The sequence below is a fragment of the Microplitis demolitor genome, chromosome 6, assembly GCF_026212275.2.
Source record: "Microplitis demolitor isolate Queensland-Clemson2020A chromosome 6, iyMicDemo2.1a, whole genome shotgun sequence".
NCBI classification, from domain to species: Eukaryota; Metazoa; Arthropoda; class Insecta; order Hymenoptera; family Braconidae; genus Microplitis; species Microplitis demolitor.
The window spans coordinates 6,663,214-6,678,545 of NC_068550.1; the positions used below are offsets into that span (position 1 = coordinate 6,663,214).

The 15,332-nt window shown below is 30.3% G+C and overlaps 2 protein-coding genes across 9 annotated transcripts in view; one reads left to right on the forward strand and one right to left on the reverse strand.

The window, feature by feature from the left end:
- The window catches only part of LOC103579879 (ankyrin repeat domain-containing protein 12), a 19,738-nt gene continuing 4,406 nt past the window's right edge, over positions 1–15,332 (reverse strand). The window contains exons 5-14 of the mRNA XM_053740030.1: positions 14,565–14,760; positions 14,299–14,414; positions 13,408–13,793; positions 10,616–10,762; positions 10,155–10,289; positions 7,793–8,035; positions 3,059–4,008; positions 1,851–2,425; positions 866–1,781; positions 1–375 (exon numbers count right to left, since the gene is read on the reverse strand). Coding sequence (XP_053596005.1) covers positions 196–375; positions 866–1,781; positions 1,851–2,425; positions 3,059–4,008; positions 7,793–8,035; positions 10,155–10,289; positions 10,616–10,762; positions 13,408–13,793; positions 14,299–14,414; positions 14,565–14,760 — 3,844 coding nt within the window. The 3' untranslated portion in view covers positions 1–195. The remainder of the gene's footprint in view (positions 376–865; positions 1,782–1,850; positions 2,426–3,058; positions 4,009–7,792; positions 8,036–10,154; positions 10,290–10,615; positions 10,763–13,407; positions 13,794–14,298; positions 14,415–14,564; positions 14,761–15,332) is intronic.
- The window catches only part of LOC103579875 (neurogenic protein big brain), a 22,799-nt gene continuing 18,202 nt past the window's right edge, over positions 10,736–15,332 (forward strand). For 7 of the 8 annotated variants that reach the window (XM_053740051.1, XM_008561438.2, XM_053740049.1 and 4 more), the window contains exon 1: positions 10,736–11,106. The gene's annotated coding sequence lies outside the window, so the exon portion shown is untranslated. The remainder of the gene's footprint in view (positions 11,107–15,332) is intronic. The other variant, XM_053740054.1, reaches the window with a different exon arrangement.

The following is a 15,332-nucleotide window of genomic DNA, read 5'->3' on the forward strand; positions in this document are numbered from 1 at the left end:
TTTACAGCTCATATTTTACAATTATTGTTCAAGATTTAAGTATTTTGATACAAGCTATCAAAAAATTAGTAATAATTTGTAACCTAAAAAAGTCGACGATCACAGTTTCAACTTTAAAGAAAAATTAAATTTTAAATTTTAATTATAATCAAGTGTGATGGTGATTGTAATTAATAATAAATTTCGTGGGTAATTTTAGGCGGGAAGAAGATCAAAATCATCAGAAACATGAACCATTGGCACATGAATGTCGTCAATCTGTGGCTGTACTTTAACCTCGCACAGACCAACTTCTTTTAGTTTCCATTCCCAATCCATTTTTTGTACTGCGTGTAATGATTCAGCCTCGTTATGGTGTCTCAGTAACATGGATTCCTATAAACAATTAATTCAAATTAAAAATCGACGGGCTTTATTTCTCTGATAGCTAGAGTTTTTGATCAGAAAGTTGATGTACATGAGTTGCAACCAACTTGACGACAATTTTCAGCTTGTGTAACTGTTGACCACAAGTTGTTCAGAATCTACTGCCGTAACCTGTCGCCAAGTTTCTGAACAACTTAAATGCCAACTTTTGCGGCCAACTTGGCTATCAGGGTTGATTTTACAGTCTAGTTGCGTTACGAACCAGTTTACAGGGATGTAGGGAAATATAATTCTAAGAATTCCCGTATCCACTTTTGCTAAACAGTCGACCGCTGTCACACTTCTTCTATGTTCCAAGCGTGTGAATGTACACAGAAAAAGTTATCTTGAGTCAAGAAAACATTTTGGAAGACAACATTAGATTATAGGAGAACTTTAATGGACTCATAACACAACTTGACTGTAATAAGAACCAACCTCATAAATAATAAAAACGTACCTTGATTTTTTCCCACTTATCATCAACATCCTGAAGCCAGCTCAGAAATAATCTTCCGTTGTATCTACTCCTTAAATTACGATCTTTTTCTTCCTGCTCTGGAGTAATAACATTATAGACTTCTTCATCTTTCAGAATAGTGCATGCAGAAAAAGGTAATTCCTGGTTAGCAAGCGCCCTGGCGGCACGTCCGTGAACTCTTAAAATTTCCTGCTCTACTGACAGGACTAACTTTTCTTTTTCGACGACATGTTGCATGCGAAGACGGTACCGCTCACTCTCCTGCTTTGAGAAAAGCGTTTTCATGGGTTCTGAGAGGGCGATGGGAGGCTTGACATTCGGCTCTTTGCTGGCGTTGCCAGCCAGGACATAAGTGCACCGGTTCATCAGGTAGTCCTTGAATCCCTGAGGAGGTTTCGGCTGTACTGGGAACAAACCTTTGCGCCGTCTTTCAATTTGTTTACGTATACTCAGAAACAGTTGGTAGCAATTCGTTATCGGCTGATCGTGAGGATGAACTTCAGTGCCAGTGTTGTTGGCTTCTGAGGATTCGGCCGTCGAAGCTGCGGCGGCAGTTTCTTTGGGCTTCATTTTGCGTTTACGAGGATGCAGTTCTGTCGCTGTGGGAGTCGGGGCTGCGGGAGTGGTAGTCGATGATGCTGAAGTTGATTCCGTAGGTTCGTCTTTTATTTTGACGTCGCTTTTGTCTGGCTTATCGGCTTCCCTGTTCGTCGATGATGACTTTGGGTTAGAGGATGCGATTTCAGTAATCACGGGTTTCGTTTCCGTGTTTGTTTCGGGGGTGGGAGAAGTGTGACGCGCTTGGGGTGATGAATTGTTTGAACGATCGGTTGCCAGAGGGGACGAGTTTGAATACTGGGTTGAATCCTTAGATGTTCCGTTCCCGTTTCCGCTTCTGTAAAATTATCGGAGGGTAAAAAAAATAAATTGTTGACTTAAAAGAATAAAAATTGAGATTTTGTACCTGTGGGAACTTCTCAGAACTCTTTGATGGTGAGTCGATCTCTCCTCATTGTGAATGGCACCCGCGAAATCTTTTTTGTCCTCAGTCTTGACAGCTTCTGTGGGACTGGTAGTCCCTCCTGCAGGACCACCAGCAGCAGCGGAATCTTTGTCATTGGAGTCGCTGCTGTTTGAACTGGGAACGACATACGGCAGCTGATGACCGCGAGTCGAAGTATTTTTACCATTACGCGCTCCCTGTTCCTGCTCGGCGGTACTCTGGGGTATCACGATCTTCAAAGGAGGGACTTTGGGCGCAGCGCCTTCTGAACCCTTACCCCGGTCTTCGTCACCGTCGGAATCTCCAGCTTTGCTACTGGCAGAGTTACCGGCAGGCTTCGGACTGCTAGCGGCCGTCGAACTTGGACTTTTACGATCACCGGCGGTCGCTGCTGCTGAGGATGCTGACCCAGAGTTTTGATTCTTGTTAGCGGACGCAGATGCTGACGCTGATGATGTTGCTGAGGAAGTCTGCTTGCCTGTTTTTACACACTGTTCAACAAATGACGCGGTTACGCTTGTGCTCACCTTGTCAAACTAAAAAATAAATTACAATAATCATGCAACGTGTCTATTTTACTACTATCTAACATTTATACTTCCTAGATTTAAATAAAATAGTTTTTTTTATTTATTAGTTTATAAAAATAATCAAAATTACAATTTCACTGGTAAATGTTTCAAAATAATAATAAATTTATTTTTAAAATGATAATTTTTGATATCGTATTAAAAAAATAAATTCAAAAATACCCCGACAATAAAATTATATAAAACCTGACCAAATTATCCCGGCTAGGTCTTTCAACTCTCAAAATACTATTTAGCACTTGCTCTATAATTTTTTCTCCCCATTTTATCATTTTTTTTTACTCCAATCCCTAAATTTTCAAAATTTATCTGCGTTCTATTTTCCCAAATTTTTTATTTTATTTTAAAAAATCCGCAACTCAAAAACTGTCACTGAAAAATTATTCAGAAAATTTAAATCTTCATCTACAATGCATATTTTTTTTTTTTTTTTTTTTTTTTTCTTCAAAACTTTCATGCCAAACTCTATATAATTTAAAAACTCCAAATCAAATTATTATTTTTTTACCCAACTACAAGCATTTAAAAAAAAAAAAAAAAAAAAAAAAAAAAAAAAAAAAAAAAAAAAAAAAAAAATACCTTATCACCAGCAACACGTCCAGTACCCTGTCTACCCGGAGTACTTTTATTTCCTTCTTTAGGATCAACTTCTTTGCGCTTTTTGCGTTTTATTTCTTCATCCTGGTCATCAGTGTCTTCATAACTTCGTTTCGAAGATGGGGAACCTGTCGTAATTAATTCAGCAGCACCAGTGGATCCACTTGAATCAGTAGCTGATGCTCCAGTTGCGCTTCCAGAAATATTTGACGACGGGATTGCACTATTACTACTGTTATTATTATTAGTGCTACTATTATTATTAGCAGTAGTGTTGGTGGTGGTCGTGGTCGTAGAAGTAGCAGTAGAACTACCACTACTACTGCTGCTGCTATTATTATTATTATTATTACTATTATTGTTGTTATTATTATTATTTATTTTATCTTTGTCCCCAGGAGGATTAGGTGAAGAACTGGAGCCGCGAACAGGAGTCGGTTCTTTGGAGCTTTTGAACTCATAGACGTCAGTGGTATCTGGAGAGACATTTGCTGGTGTTGCTGATGACGAGCTCGCTGATGAAATGGCACCAGCAGAGCTAGTTGTGGTCGTGGTAGTTGACGATGCCGAGGCAGCTGAGGAAGACGTTAACTTGTTGCTGGTGTTGGTGTTGGGATTTGAATTGGGATTAGGATTTAAATTAGAACTGGAGTTGATATTGGAGTTGGAATTGGAATTGAGATTTGAGTTTGAACTGGCATTCGAGTTTATGGGGTTGGAGTTTGTAGGATTCGTGTTATTGGAGCAATTACTGGGAGCAGTAGTGGTGGTACTGGGACTGGAGGTGGTATCCATCGGACTTGTCGAAGCGTTTATAAAGCTCGGACGAGTACTGCTGCCTTTTTTTTCATCCCTAGCTCCGCTACGCACGTTGTTTATGCGCAGTGTTACACGTGGCGAGCTTCCGGATTGTCCGGTTCCCGATCTGTCCACTAAAAATAATAATAATAATAGTTATTATTAATATTATTATTTAATTATTGATGAATTTCATTTAATAAAAATTTGCGATTTGCATAACTTTTATTTGTTTTATAAAATTAAAGGGTTCAAAGCTCGAAGAGCTTAAAATTAATCAGAGACTAAACAAACTGATAATAGCTTGTTCGCAATTGAATGCACCGGGTCGAAAAATTTGATCTGATTTTAGTCTAACTGAACTGTATTTAGACTACTTAGTCTGTTATTTAACTTCTATAAAAATTTTAATTTGTTTTGGATCTACCCGGACCGAAAAATTTGATCTGATTTTAATCTATTTAGACTATTTGATCTATTTTTGTTCTTTTATAAAAATTTTAGGCTGTTTTTGATCTGTTAAGAATAACAGGTTCTTTTTCAAATAATTATACTTTCTGTCAGAGATAACTAGATCTTAGACACGAATCTACAAAAAAAATTATTTTTGGTCACTTTAAAAACTAAGCTCTCCATTAAATGAAAATTGAATGTTTGAAAGCTGACCAAAATTTTATTGGTTCGAATTGATTAATTTAAAAAGTTACAAATAATTCAATAACTTTAAGATAATTCGAAAACTTTTGAAAAAATGGTAAAAATAAATTAATAATGAACGACATTTATTTTTTTTATGTTAACAGAAAATATACTCGGACATATCACATTGTAATTAAAATTTAAAAATAGATACTGAATTAAATGGCGCCATCATTTTTTTAAAATACAAAATTAGACTCTTGTATTCTTTAAAAATTAAAATTTTGTAATTAGTGAAAAATTAATAGCCTATCAATCAATCCATCAACTGCTTATCAATTATTATAATTATTATTGAAAAAAAAAAATAATTTGTAAATGTATAAATTCTCAACTGTATCAATATTTAATAACAAATAATATATAGGCTAGTAATTTATAATTGACTGATAACTAAATATTATCACATTTTTTTGTGTCTACAGATAAAAAAAAATTATAAGCTCTAAAAAATATAAAATTTTATAAGAATTATTATTATTATTATTATTATTTAATTTTTAGGTTCAATATTAATAAAATTTATTTTTTTACCAAAAAAAAAAAAGATTTTTTTTTTAAATTAAAAATAAATTATAAATAGGTCACCCGTTAGATAAAGAATGCCAGCAATGTAATAAAAATACTCATAAATATAATTAATAACTCGCACTTATAATAAAAATATCAATAAAAAAAAAATTTCTTTTTTTTTAAGTTTCCACAAAAAAAATGTAAATAATAAAATAATTATTAAAAATAATTACCAATAAAAATATCAACACTAATAAATTTAAAAAATTATAATATAATTAAAAATATATCTAATTAAAAAAAAAAATAATAATAATAATAATAATAACAGTGAGCACAATGAGTACAAAGACTTGACTAAAACGTGAAACAATTTGATGTTGCTCCCGAGGTTTCTTATTCTCCCACTACCAGATAAACTCGGTACTCTTTACTCTGTACATTTAACTCGAGTGTGTGATGTGTATACTCTTTTATTATAATAATAAATATAATAATAATAATAATGATAATGATAATAATAATAAAAATACCACATTCTACTCGTCCTGTTTCTGTCCCCGGTTTATTCACATCATCTTCTTTTTCCTTATTCTCATACAATCTTTCTTTATCTTACACTTTATATTTATATACATATATATTTATATATATATATATAGTGTAGACTCCCCACTAGTGAGTAAACTCGTCAATTCATTTCCCCACTTAATATTTAACTGCCTCTACTTTATATGAGTCCGGTTACCTTGCCCACATACTCACTTATATGTTGGATTGTGAGACTTTAAATAACCGCGATACTATTTATAATTATTTTAGGATTTTAAATTTAATTTGACGTATAAATTTAAAGGGTAAAAAATTTTTAAGTTGGTGAATTGGAAAAATTTAAGTTTTGTTTTATTTCTGATCGTCCGAAATAAATTAATTCTGTGATGTCTCTAGATGTCGAGTTTAATTATGAGATAGTGATAAAAATATAGTCAGCATCAATTTGATAGAAATTATTTAGTATTATTATTATTATTATTATTGAAATTTTGGATGCTTTACTATCAAATGTTTCATTTGTTACCTAAAATTCAAATCAATGTTATTTTTGTTTTATTGAATGAGATCATTTGTGATCTCTGAGAATAAAAAATATTTTTATCAAGAATATTTACTTAATACAAGAACATATTCTTGATAATTTTCGACAATATATAATTTTGTCTCAAGAATTTGTAGAATTAATGGAAATAATTTTTATTTAATTCAAGTAAAGCTATTCTTTTGTATACCCATAATATAATAATATAAAATTCAAATAATAATAAAAATAAATTTAATTTTCTTTTCTCAAGACATTAATAATTAATAATAATAAAATAAATATTTTTAACGGATTTCCTGAACCAAGAAATTCTTGTTTAGACAATATTATTTTATTTTCTTAGTGCAAGAAAAATAAATTTCAGTCTGTTTGGATTTTATATTTTAGATCTAAAATCTAAACAAATATTTGGTTTTTAAGTTTTAGTTTCTTTTAAATATATTTGGGTTCAATAAAACTTTCAATCGATGTACTGGTGTCCATTGTTGTTGCTTTACGTGGTGATCACACTGCTGCTTAAGTTGCTCATTATTAATATGATATAGTTTTGATTTATATGTTCTATGATTTATGTTTAATAGTATCATATTTTATAAAGATACATTTTTATAATTCATTCTTTATAGTTCAGTTCTCTATATTATAATTTTCTCTATGATATATTGTTGTAACTTTTATTTTCTATGTTTATAAATATTGTCACTGATCCAAAAAACTATATATTTGTATTAAAGAACCCTGTTATTGGCTTTGACTGTTGGGACCTTATTAAGGAAATCTATACTAATAAATGGAGAGCCGGTTTTTTTGTTCGTTTATACTGCGAAAACTACTGAACCGGTCAGAATAATACGTATACCATAAAATGCAGCATGTTTTGGAGAAGGTTTTAGTATATATGTTGGTGATTACTTATCCGGAACTAATATATTTTTGACTTAGAAATGATGAATTTTTATTGTAACTAAATTTATTCTATTCGACTGTCATTTGTTTAAAATAAATTTTTTAATTCTATTGGTTATGTTTATTTATCGATTTGACACTTGGTAAATCGAGGGCTGTCAAGAATTATTTATAATAATATGCATTTGCGAGATATCATTACTATTCGTCATCGGTACACCAGGGATAATCAATTATATGAGTATATAATTTTTGTTGATTTTAAAATATTAATGGTACAATAAAAGTTAAAAAAATTATTATTCTGAACAGTTTCAAAGAATTCATAGTGAAGACGTATGAGTTTCAATTTAATGAATTTGTATTTAATACTTCTCCGTTTTATTGTAAGCGATTATGTAATTTTGATATTACTGTTATTATTTATATTTATATTTGTTTATGAATTTCATTGTTGTGTGAATATGTTAACGATAAACTGGTTGTCTAGTAAATAAATAAATAAGTATGACGTAAATTATTTATATTCGAGACCGCAAATTTACTCGAGTTGCTAAAACTGTCATCAAGTCTTCGTAAAAAAAGTCAACTAGACATTGGATTTTTTTTGAATCGAGTTTTCTAAGCCAGACTTCAGCTAAAAATTTTTTATTGCACCTTCAATTAGTCCATTATCTATACAAACAAAAAAATAAAATTACCTTTGTTTTGAGGTGGTGTTCTACGCATTTCACAGGGGGCTCCACTCTCTCCACCAGCTCTGGGTCTGGTATCTTCCTCGGATCTTAGCTTCTTTTGCTTCAGAACGTCTTGTTCCTGCTCGTCCTGCTTTTCCTGATCAGTAAATTCTTTACAATTTTCAGTTTCTCGTTCTCCAATTTGTTCAGCGTAATTTATTATCAATCGATCTTCGATTCTCAGTTTCTCACTCTCTGAATTTGATCCTAAAAAATTACATTATTTCTTTAAAATTATAATCACGCCCTTTTTTTCAAATAATTTTACAAAATTTAAATAAACGATTTAAAAATACAACAATTATATAATAATAACAGTAAATAAATAAATAAAATAACCTTAAAATAATTTTATTAACAAAAATTACCTTTATCATTTAAAAATATATATATATTTACACGACTAATTAATTATATCACTTAAATATATTAATTAATTACTTATTTTATTAATAATTATTATTATTGTTGTAAGAAACCAACCCCTTTGGGGTGGTAGTGACATCTACGTCAAAAAAAAAAAATTTATATGTATAAATATACAAACATGTATATTTATATGTACAAATGTATGTGTATATGTTTGTGTGTATGTATTGTATATATGAGAGAGTTATTTATTGTGTGACGTAAATACGGAGACGGTTTGAGGAATACTGGTGGCCATTGGAGCCTAGTGAGGAAACTATAGATTTAACTGGGCATATATACATGTATATATATATATTTACTAGGGAACAAAAGTTATATTATATATATTTCAGTTCTGGTTCTCATGTATTCTGCGGTGCCATTGGTCCAGTTCCAGTGGATCTGTCAGTGGTTGGTGAGGAAGGAGCCAGTAAGGGCTGTCTCTGCTAGGGCTTTTGAGTTCAGGATTTTTTGATTTGAAAGGAATTTGAAATTTTTTTAAGCACTGAATTTTCAAATTTGATTTTAGGTAAATGATAAAATTTTTTTTCTGGGGATCAGTGAAGTTTTTAGGGAATGGTTGAGGAAAATCGTTAGTCAGTATTGATTTTCTAGTTCATTGCCCTATAGCTTTATATATCCTATTAGCCATTTTATCCGAAAGTTGATAGCAACTTGAAAATACAATTTACCGTAACTCTGCTGCTGGAATTTAATGACTAATTTAAAACAAAAGTTAAAAATAAAAATTTTTGGTTACGTTTTCGACAATTTGTACAGTATTTTATCTTTACATTGTAGTCAAAAAAAAAAAAAAAAAAAACAAATTTATAAAAGTTGATGAATATTTGCTGTCAAATTAAATGACAATTTGTTCAGCAATTTGAAATTCGAATTGCTTGAAACTTACTTTCGGAATTAGACGGAAAATTGAAAACTTAACTTTTGCTAAGCAACCCTGGCTATTAGGGTATATATATTAGACTGATTCAGAAAAATCGACTACTTTTCTTTTCAAAAATTACACGGAAAATATTGTTCGAGATGAAAAAAAATACTGTTAGTTGGAGCTCTTAACAGGGGTTCGCACTTTTCTCTCTATGACACTCAAGTCCACGAACGGTACTATCTGTATTGCACTTGTACAGTAAACGGAAACTTTGACTAAGTTTTTCTCTTAAACAAAAAAATCTTATCAAATAATTAAAGCGCACTTCGCTAGATAAGACAGTAATGCATCAAAATGTGGTCTGTGTTTTGTATTGAGAGATTTTGTTTCCGAAAAAAAACCCAGCCGAAAATATCTGATAACCCTTATTAATATTAATATTAACAACCGACTCATCGCATTTTTTGATTTCCCATTTAAGTATGATGAGAAAATTTTTTTGAAACTTTGGAATTTTATCACTCATCAGTAAATCGGTGTATCAGACATATCAATAGACATTTGCGTTGGAAATTGATCACTCTACAGAAAAGATCTATTATTTTTTAATAAATTTAATTTTTCAAAAGTTACTCAAGGTCAAAGTTGGATTCATGGTGAATTTAAATATTTTTTTACTTTTCCAGAAAAACTATCAGAATTATTTTAAAATATTATAGGACTTTTTTTGTAAATCATTTCTTGAAACTTATTTTTCATAGTTTTAAAAATTCCTGCAAGCTCTTTAGGTATTTGCATGTATGGCAATTTGTTCTAAAAAATAGTATTCTGACCGACTTTAATTACTTACTTTTAAATGCAAACAACTAAAGAACTTTCAAAAATTTCATAAACTTTGTTACATATAACAATTAAATTTTAGTAAATCTAAACAATTAAATTTAATGCATAAGAGAAATTTGTTTAAATTTCGAGTAACCTAATATTGAACTACTGATTAAAAATAAAATTAAAAAAAAAATTTACCTTTACCAGAATTTTGTTCATAGTTATTATCGATTCGTTTTATTCGATAGTCCGGCTTCCGGTTAACACTATCTCCATTTTTCCACTTACTTCCTTTGTTTTTCGTAGCCCTTGGACTCGCACTTGCCTCCGGCACTAAAACAATTCAAATTTTACCGCCAAATATAAAATGGCTCCAGGTACGCGCCTCCATTTTAAAAGTTCTTAAAAATTTTAGAAATTACATAAATAATTACCTCACACTTTTATCATTTAATTAGACTCCTAATTAATAGTCATTAGTAGTAATAATAATAATGATAACAATAGTCATTAAATAATTAAAAAATAAACGCGGGAAAAATTTTTTAACGTCAGATTTAAAACTCGAATAAATTGCATGTCAAGTGCGAAGTAAATGACTTAATTCAAAAGTGTAATTAGATATTGATAAATTTGATATATTTAATATATTTACATACCAGGTGACACAATTTCTTGTGAGGTAATTTGCAGCAAAAGAGCTAACTGTTGACGTTCGGACATCCGCGCAGGGTAACCGCGAAAACGACTGTTACCGCCAGCAGGCATTCCGTCTTCATTATTTGTCCATAAAAAAACATTAATTGCTTTTAATTACAAGCACTAATAATTTAACAACTCTTTGGGTGCTATAATATTGATAAATATTTAAATAAAGTCAGATAAATTAGCTGGTAAGCAAGAGACGCAAATTATAACCTCTAATTCATCAGATTTATTTATTATGTTGGCGCACTTGGATGTCCATCCACCTGGACCCACCGAGCACGAATATGTCAACCGTTGGTCACTTTTGAATTAAATTAACACTTACACTGACACTTGGAATTTTAATTTAATGGCTGTCTGATTTACGAACAGATTTTTTTTAACACTGACGGGAGCTGAGCATGAGATCTGAGACTCGCGGGTTTTACTGTTTTGAGGTTTGGTGAGTGTTTATTTATTTACGTTTGTTTTTATTTTTTTTTTTTTTACATATAAATAACTAGCGAGCACGATGGAGGTTGTGCGCAGTATGACGCAATGCGCGTGGGAGCGGGGAATTACGCGGCACAAATTCAGTTATTTGCATGAAAAAACTTTATGAAAACTTGACCAAAATGTATGTCGTTCATAGAAATTTGAACGCGTGCATTTTAACTATTAACGGGTCTACAATAATAAAATGAAACCAGAAAAAGAATATCAAGAACCAGAATTAAATTTATGATACTGAAGTTAGGCGACGTCTAATAATTTTTGCATTTTTTTTTAATGCAGCAAATCATAAAAAACAAATATTTGAAAAAATTGCACTTATAGTTTTTTAAATTTTCTACAAGTGCATTTTTTTAGTTTTCATTTTTTTGTAATTTATTTGTTGAAAAAAAATTCAAAAAATTTTTAATTGTTTGTTAACTTCTGGATCATTTAAATTTTGCGAAAGAAATTAAAGGTGGGCAGTACTAACAGAATTTTTGAATTTTACTTTTCTAATTATTTGACTAATTACGTCACTTAAATGATGAAAATATATTGAAAAAGAAGTTTGTCTTACCCATTTTCTCGGAAGCTATAAAAATTGTTGTAATATAAAATTCGATTAATAAAATAAAAGAAAAGTAATATTCAAAAATTCGGTTAGTATGGTAAGACCCAGCCTTAAGGGGGGAAAAGGGTCTGAGATATAAAAAAAAGAGCATATGTGACTTTTTTTTTCAGAGTACCTTCTTTATTAAAATTTCTAAAGTTTGTGACATTATTAAGCATCATTCAAAGAATATTCTACTAAATTTTCATAAAAAAATATTGAAAAATAAGTCAGTGGTAATGGGGAGAGACGAGTCACTTAAAAAAGTCTCCATACCGTAATCAAGATAACGCATGACTGCCTCATTTAAAATCAAAAAACCAAAAATACTTTTTTAGTACATAATTTTATCTTGCATTTAAACGAGGGATTTTTTCTTTAAATTACTACTTACTTTTTAATTAAACAAAAGGAGAAATTTTTGGTAAAAATCAGAGTTTTGATTGCACCTTTACTGAAATTTCAAAAATGCATATTTTGTTTATTCCTTCATTTAAATCCAAGATGAACTTATGTATTAAAGAAATCTTTTTGATTTTTTAATTTCAAATGAAGCAGTAATGAGTTATCGTAACTACTGTATAGAAACTTTTTTTTTAAGGTGACTCGGTTCTCCCCACTACCACTCGCTTATTTTTCAATGAAAATTTCGAAGAATATTCTTGAAATGATGCTGAGTAATGTCACAAACTTTAAGAATTTTAATAAAGAAGGTAGTCTGAAAAAAAAATCACATATGCTCTTTTTTCATATCTCAGGCCCTTTTCTCCCCTTAAGGGTGGACCGTTTCTAATGAAATCTTGAAATTTAGATTTCTAATTACCTTGTAAATATTTATGGGACTCGAATAATGAAAATCTTCCAACGAAGTTCATCTTCTGCTTTTGTCGGAAGCTAAAAAAATTTAATTACAAATTAATCAAAGTTAACGGCAGCAGGATTTTGCTGGCAACTAATACATTCTTAAGTTCTTTATATTGGAATAAGCTCTTACAACATTGTTTAATTCAATTAACAGACGAGGATAGGTTTTTTTAATGCCGGATCCTAGGCTACAACAAAAATATCCTCGAACAAAAAAGTTGATATGATAGCAAATCCATGATAGATATTTTTATTTTATAAATATTTTATTTTTTTTACAAGTAATTAGACGTATAAAAATCTCTGTTCTACACTGATGTATATATTCTTAAATATATATAATATTAAAATCCTTTATTCTAGTATACAAAACGGTAACGATGTAATGTATTTGATACATTACAGAAAATACTTTTAAAATACATAAATATATAAATTTTTTAGTTTCTTTTTCGTCTAAATAACATTTTTTTTTTTTTAAATTTAAAATCGGGCATCGGTAGCGAGCAAAAATTACATTTTTGTTCGGCGGGCATAGTATTTAAAATTAATTAATACATAAACTTACATATATATTATATGTATATATAATTATCTCAATGGACGGATTTAATTATAATTAAATTACTCTAGTTAATTTAAAATATTAAATTGAAAAAAAAAATTTAATTCACTCAAAGAAAAAAAATGTCAAGTGAATGTCCTTGATGAGATCAATCGACTTTTTTTTTTTATAAAGTGTGTTCGAAAAAAATAAAACTATATTCGATGATTTAAAAAAAAAGTCGTTTGCTTATACTGCAGTTTGAGGAACTCCTTGCACAATATGCGTCTTAGCTTTACCTTTAGTCAAAGTTGATTGACTCGAAGCTTTACTAATTTTTGGTTGACCGTTGGGTGAACTTGTAACGAAACCTTCACTGCGCATATCTCTCAATGACATATTTGAATTACTTCGTAACGATGGCGTTGAACTGAATTTACGATTTTGAGCCAAATGATCTTGATTAACTTTATGACTATGATCTACTTGTCGTGGTATTCTTGCTTTTTGTGGCGGCGGAGTATCACGATACTCATATAAATTGTCTTTTGATGCGCGATTTATATTCTCGATTCCCTCCGAATGCTCGTCGTCTCGTACCATCAGGATGTCCCCGCTATAGTAGTGATCGGATGCTCTGTTTTAAATAATAAATATCAGATCATAATTACTACAAAAAATTCCCATATTCATATTTATTAAAATTTATATACAAATTTTTTTTTTCCATTCATAGTTGAAGTCTCTCTGTAAAAAATTTTCGGATTAAACCCGGAGTGAATTCGAATTTAAATAAAATCCGTAAGTACTCCGAGTTCACTCCCGATTTTTTACAGCGCAGTGATCAGTTAGGGTGAAAACTTAAAAACAAATCAGTGCAATAAAAAGGACTTAATAATTAATTACCTTGGGGTTTATATTTCCGTGCGGCTTTTAGTTTACTAATAAAATACAATTATAAATGAAAGTCTATAGATTGTTAGTAATTATTTTTCAAGTAAATACCCATTAAAATTTTTAGTAATGATTAATAAAAAAGAATTGTTATTACCATGCATTTCTAATTACTTCCGAGCCAATATTAATATTTACATATTAACCCAGAGAATTACATGGATATGATTATGTTTACCTTTGCTTACCTTTTGGCATTACGCCATAGCATACAACAAACAACACAAAGAACTATCAGCAGCAGACATGCAGTTGACATCGACCAGAATGCTATTTGAAGGGGTTGTTTCGGTTCCCACCAGTACTATAAATAATGATAATATGTTTAATTTAAATTCATGTCTATATCAACTTAATAAAATGATGAACTCATAGGGAGGTGGACAGTAAATTAAAACTTAAAATTTCAACAACTTAATGTTTCATGAATAGTAACATAATTATCTGTAAATACCTCAGTAACAGGTGGATAAGTTGGTACCAATCGTCCAATAACAGTTGGCAAATATTGTGACCAAAATGCACTTTCAGTTTGTCGATAATTATATAAAACAGAACTATTAAATGTCGTATTAATATTCAAGTACTTCAAATAGCCTTGCTGCGCCTCTTCGAAATGTAATCCTAGTATTTGTGATGGGGTTGGATTACTAAAATATAAATAATTATTTGATAATATTACTTATCAGTGTAATGGACTTGAAGATCGAAACGTTTTTCTTGCAACGAAAATGAAAAAAATTTATATAATTCGACTGCTTAAGGGGGACCACTAGTGTGAAATTTTGAAAAAATTAATTTATGTTTTTTTGCAAGTTTCGATTCTCCATAACTTAAAAAATTACATACTACAATTTCAAGTGCATATCGAAAATAGTTTATTGAGTTACAGCCATTTGAAGAGTAGCCGCTTATCGGTTCTCGAAAATACATTTTTCAAAATTGCTGCAGTTATAACTCGAAGACAAATCATCCGATTGATTTGATTTGAATTGCAGTTTCTTTTATATATGTTTCTACGTACCATGAACCTTCAGTTTTCCGATCGAATCAAAAATGTAATTTCGGCAGGCCAAAAATCATCAAATTTTCGCGCGAAATTTGAATTGCTTTTAAAAACTCCACCATTTTGTTAAATTTCAATTGTTTTCTTAGCCTGAGGGTCATGGTACGGGAAATACCTTCTAGTTTAATAAACTTTTTGGTTTTTTTAATTTCATGC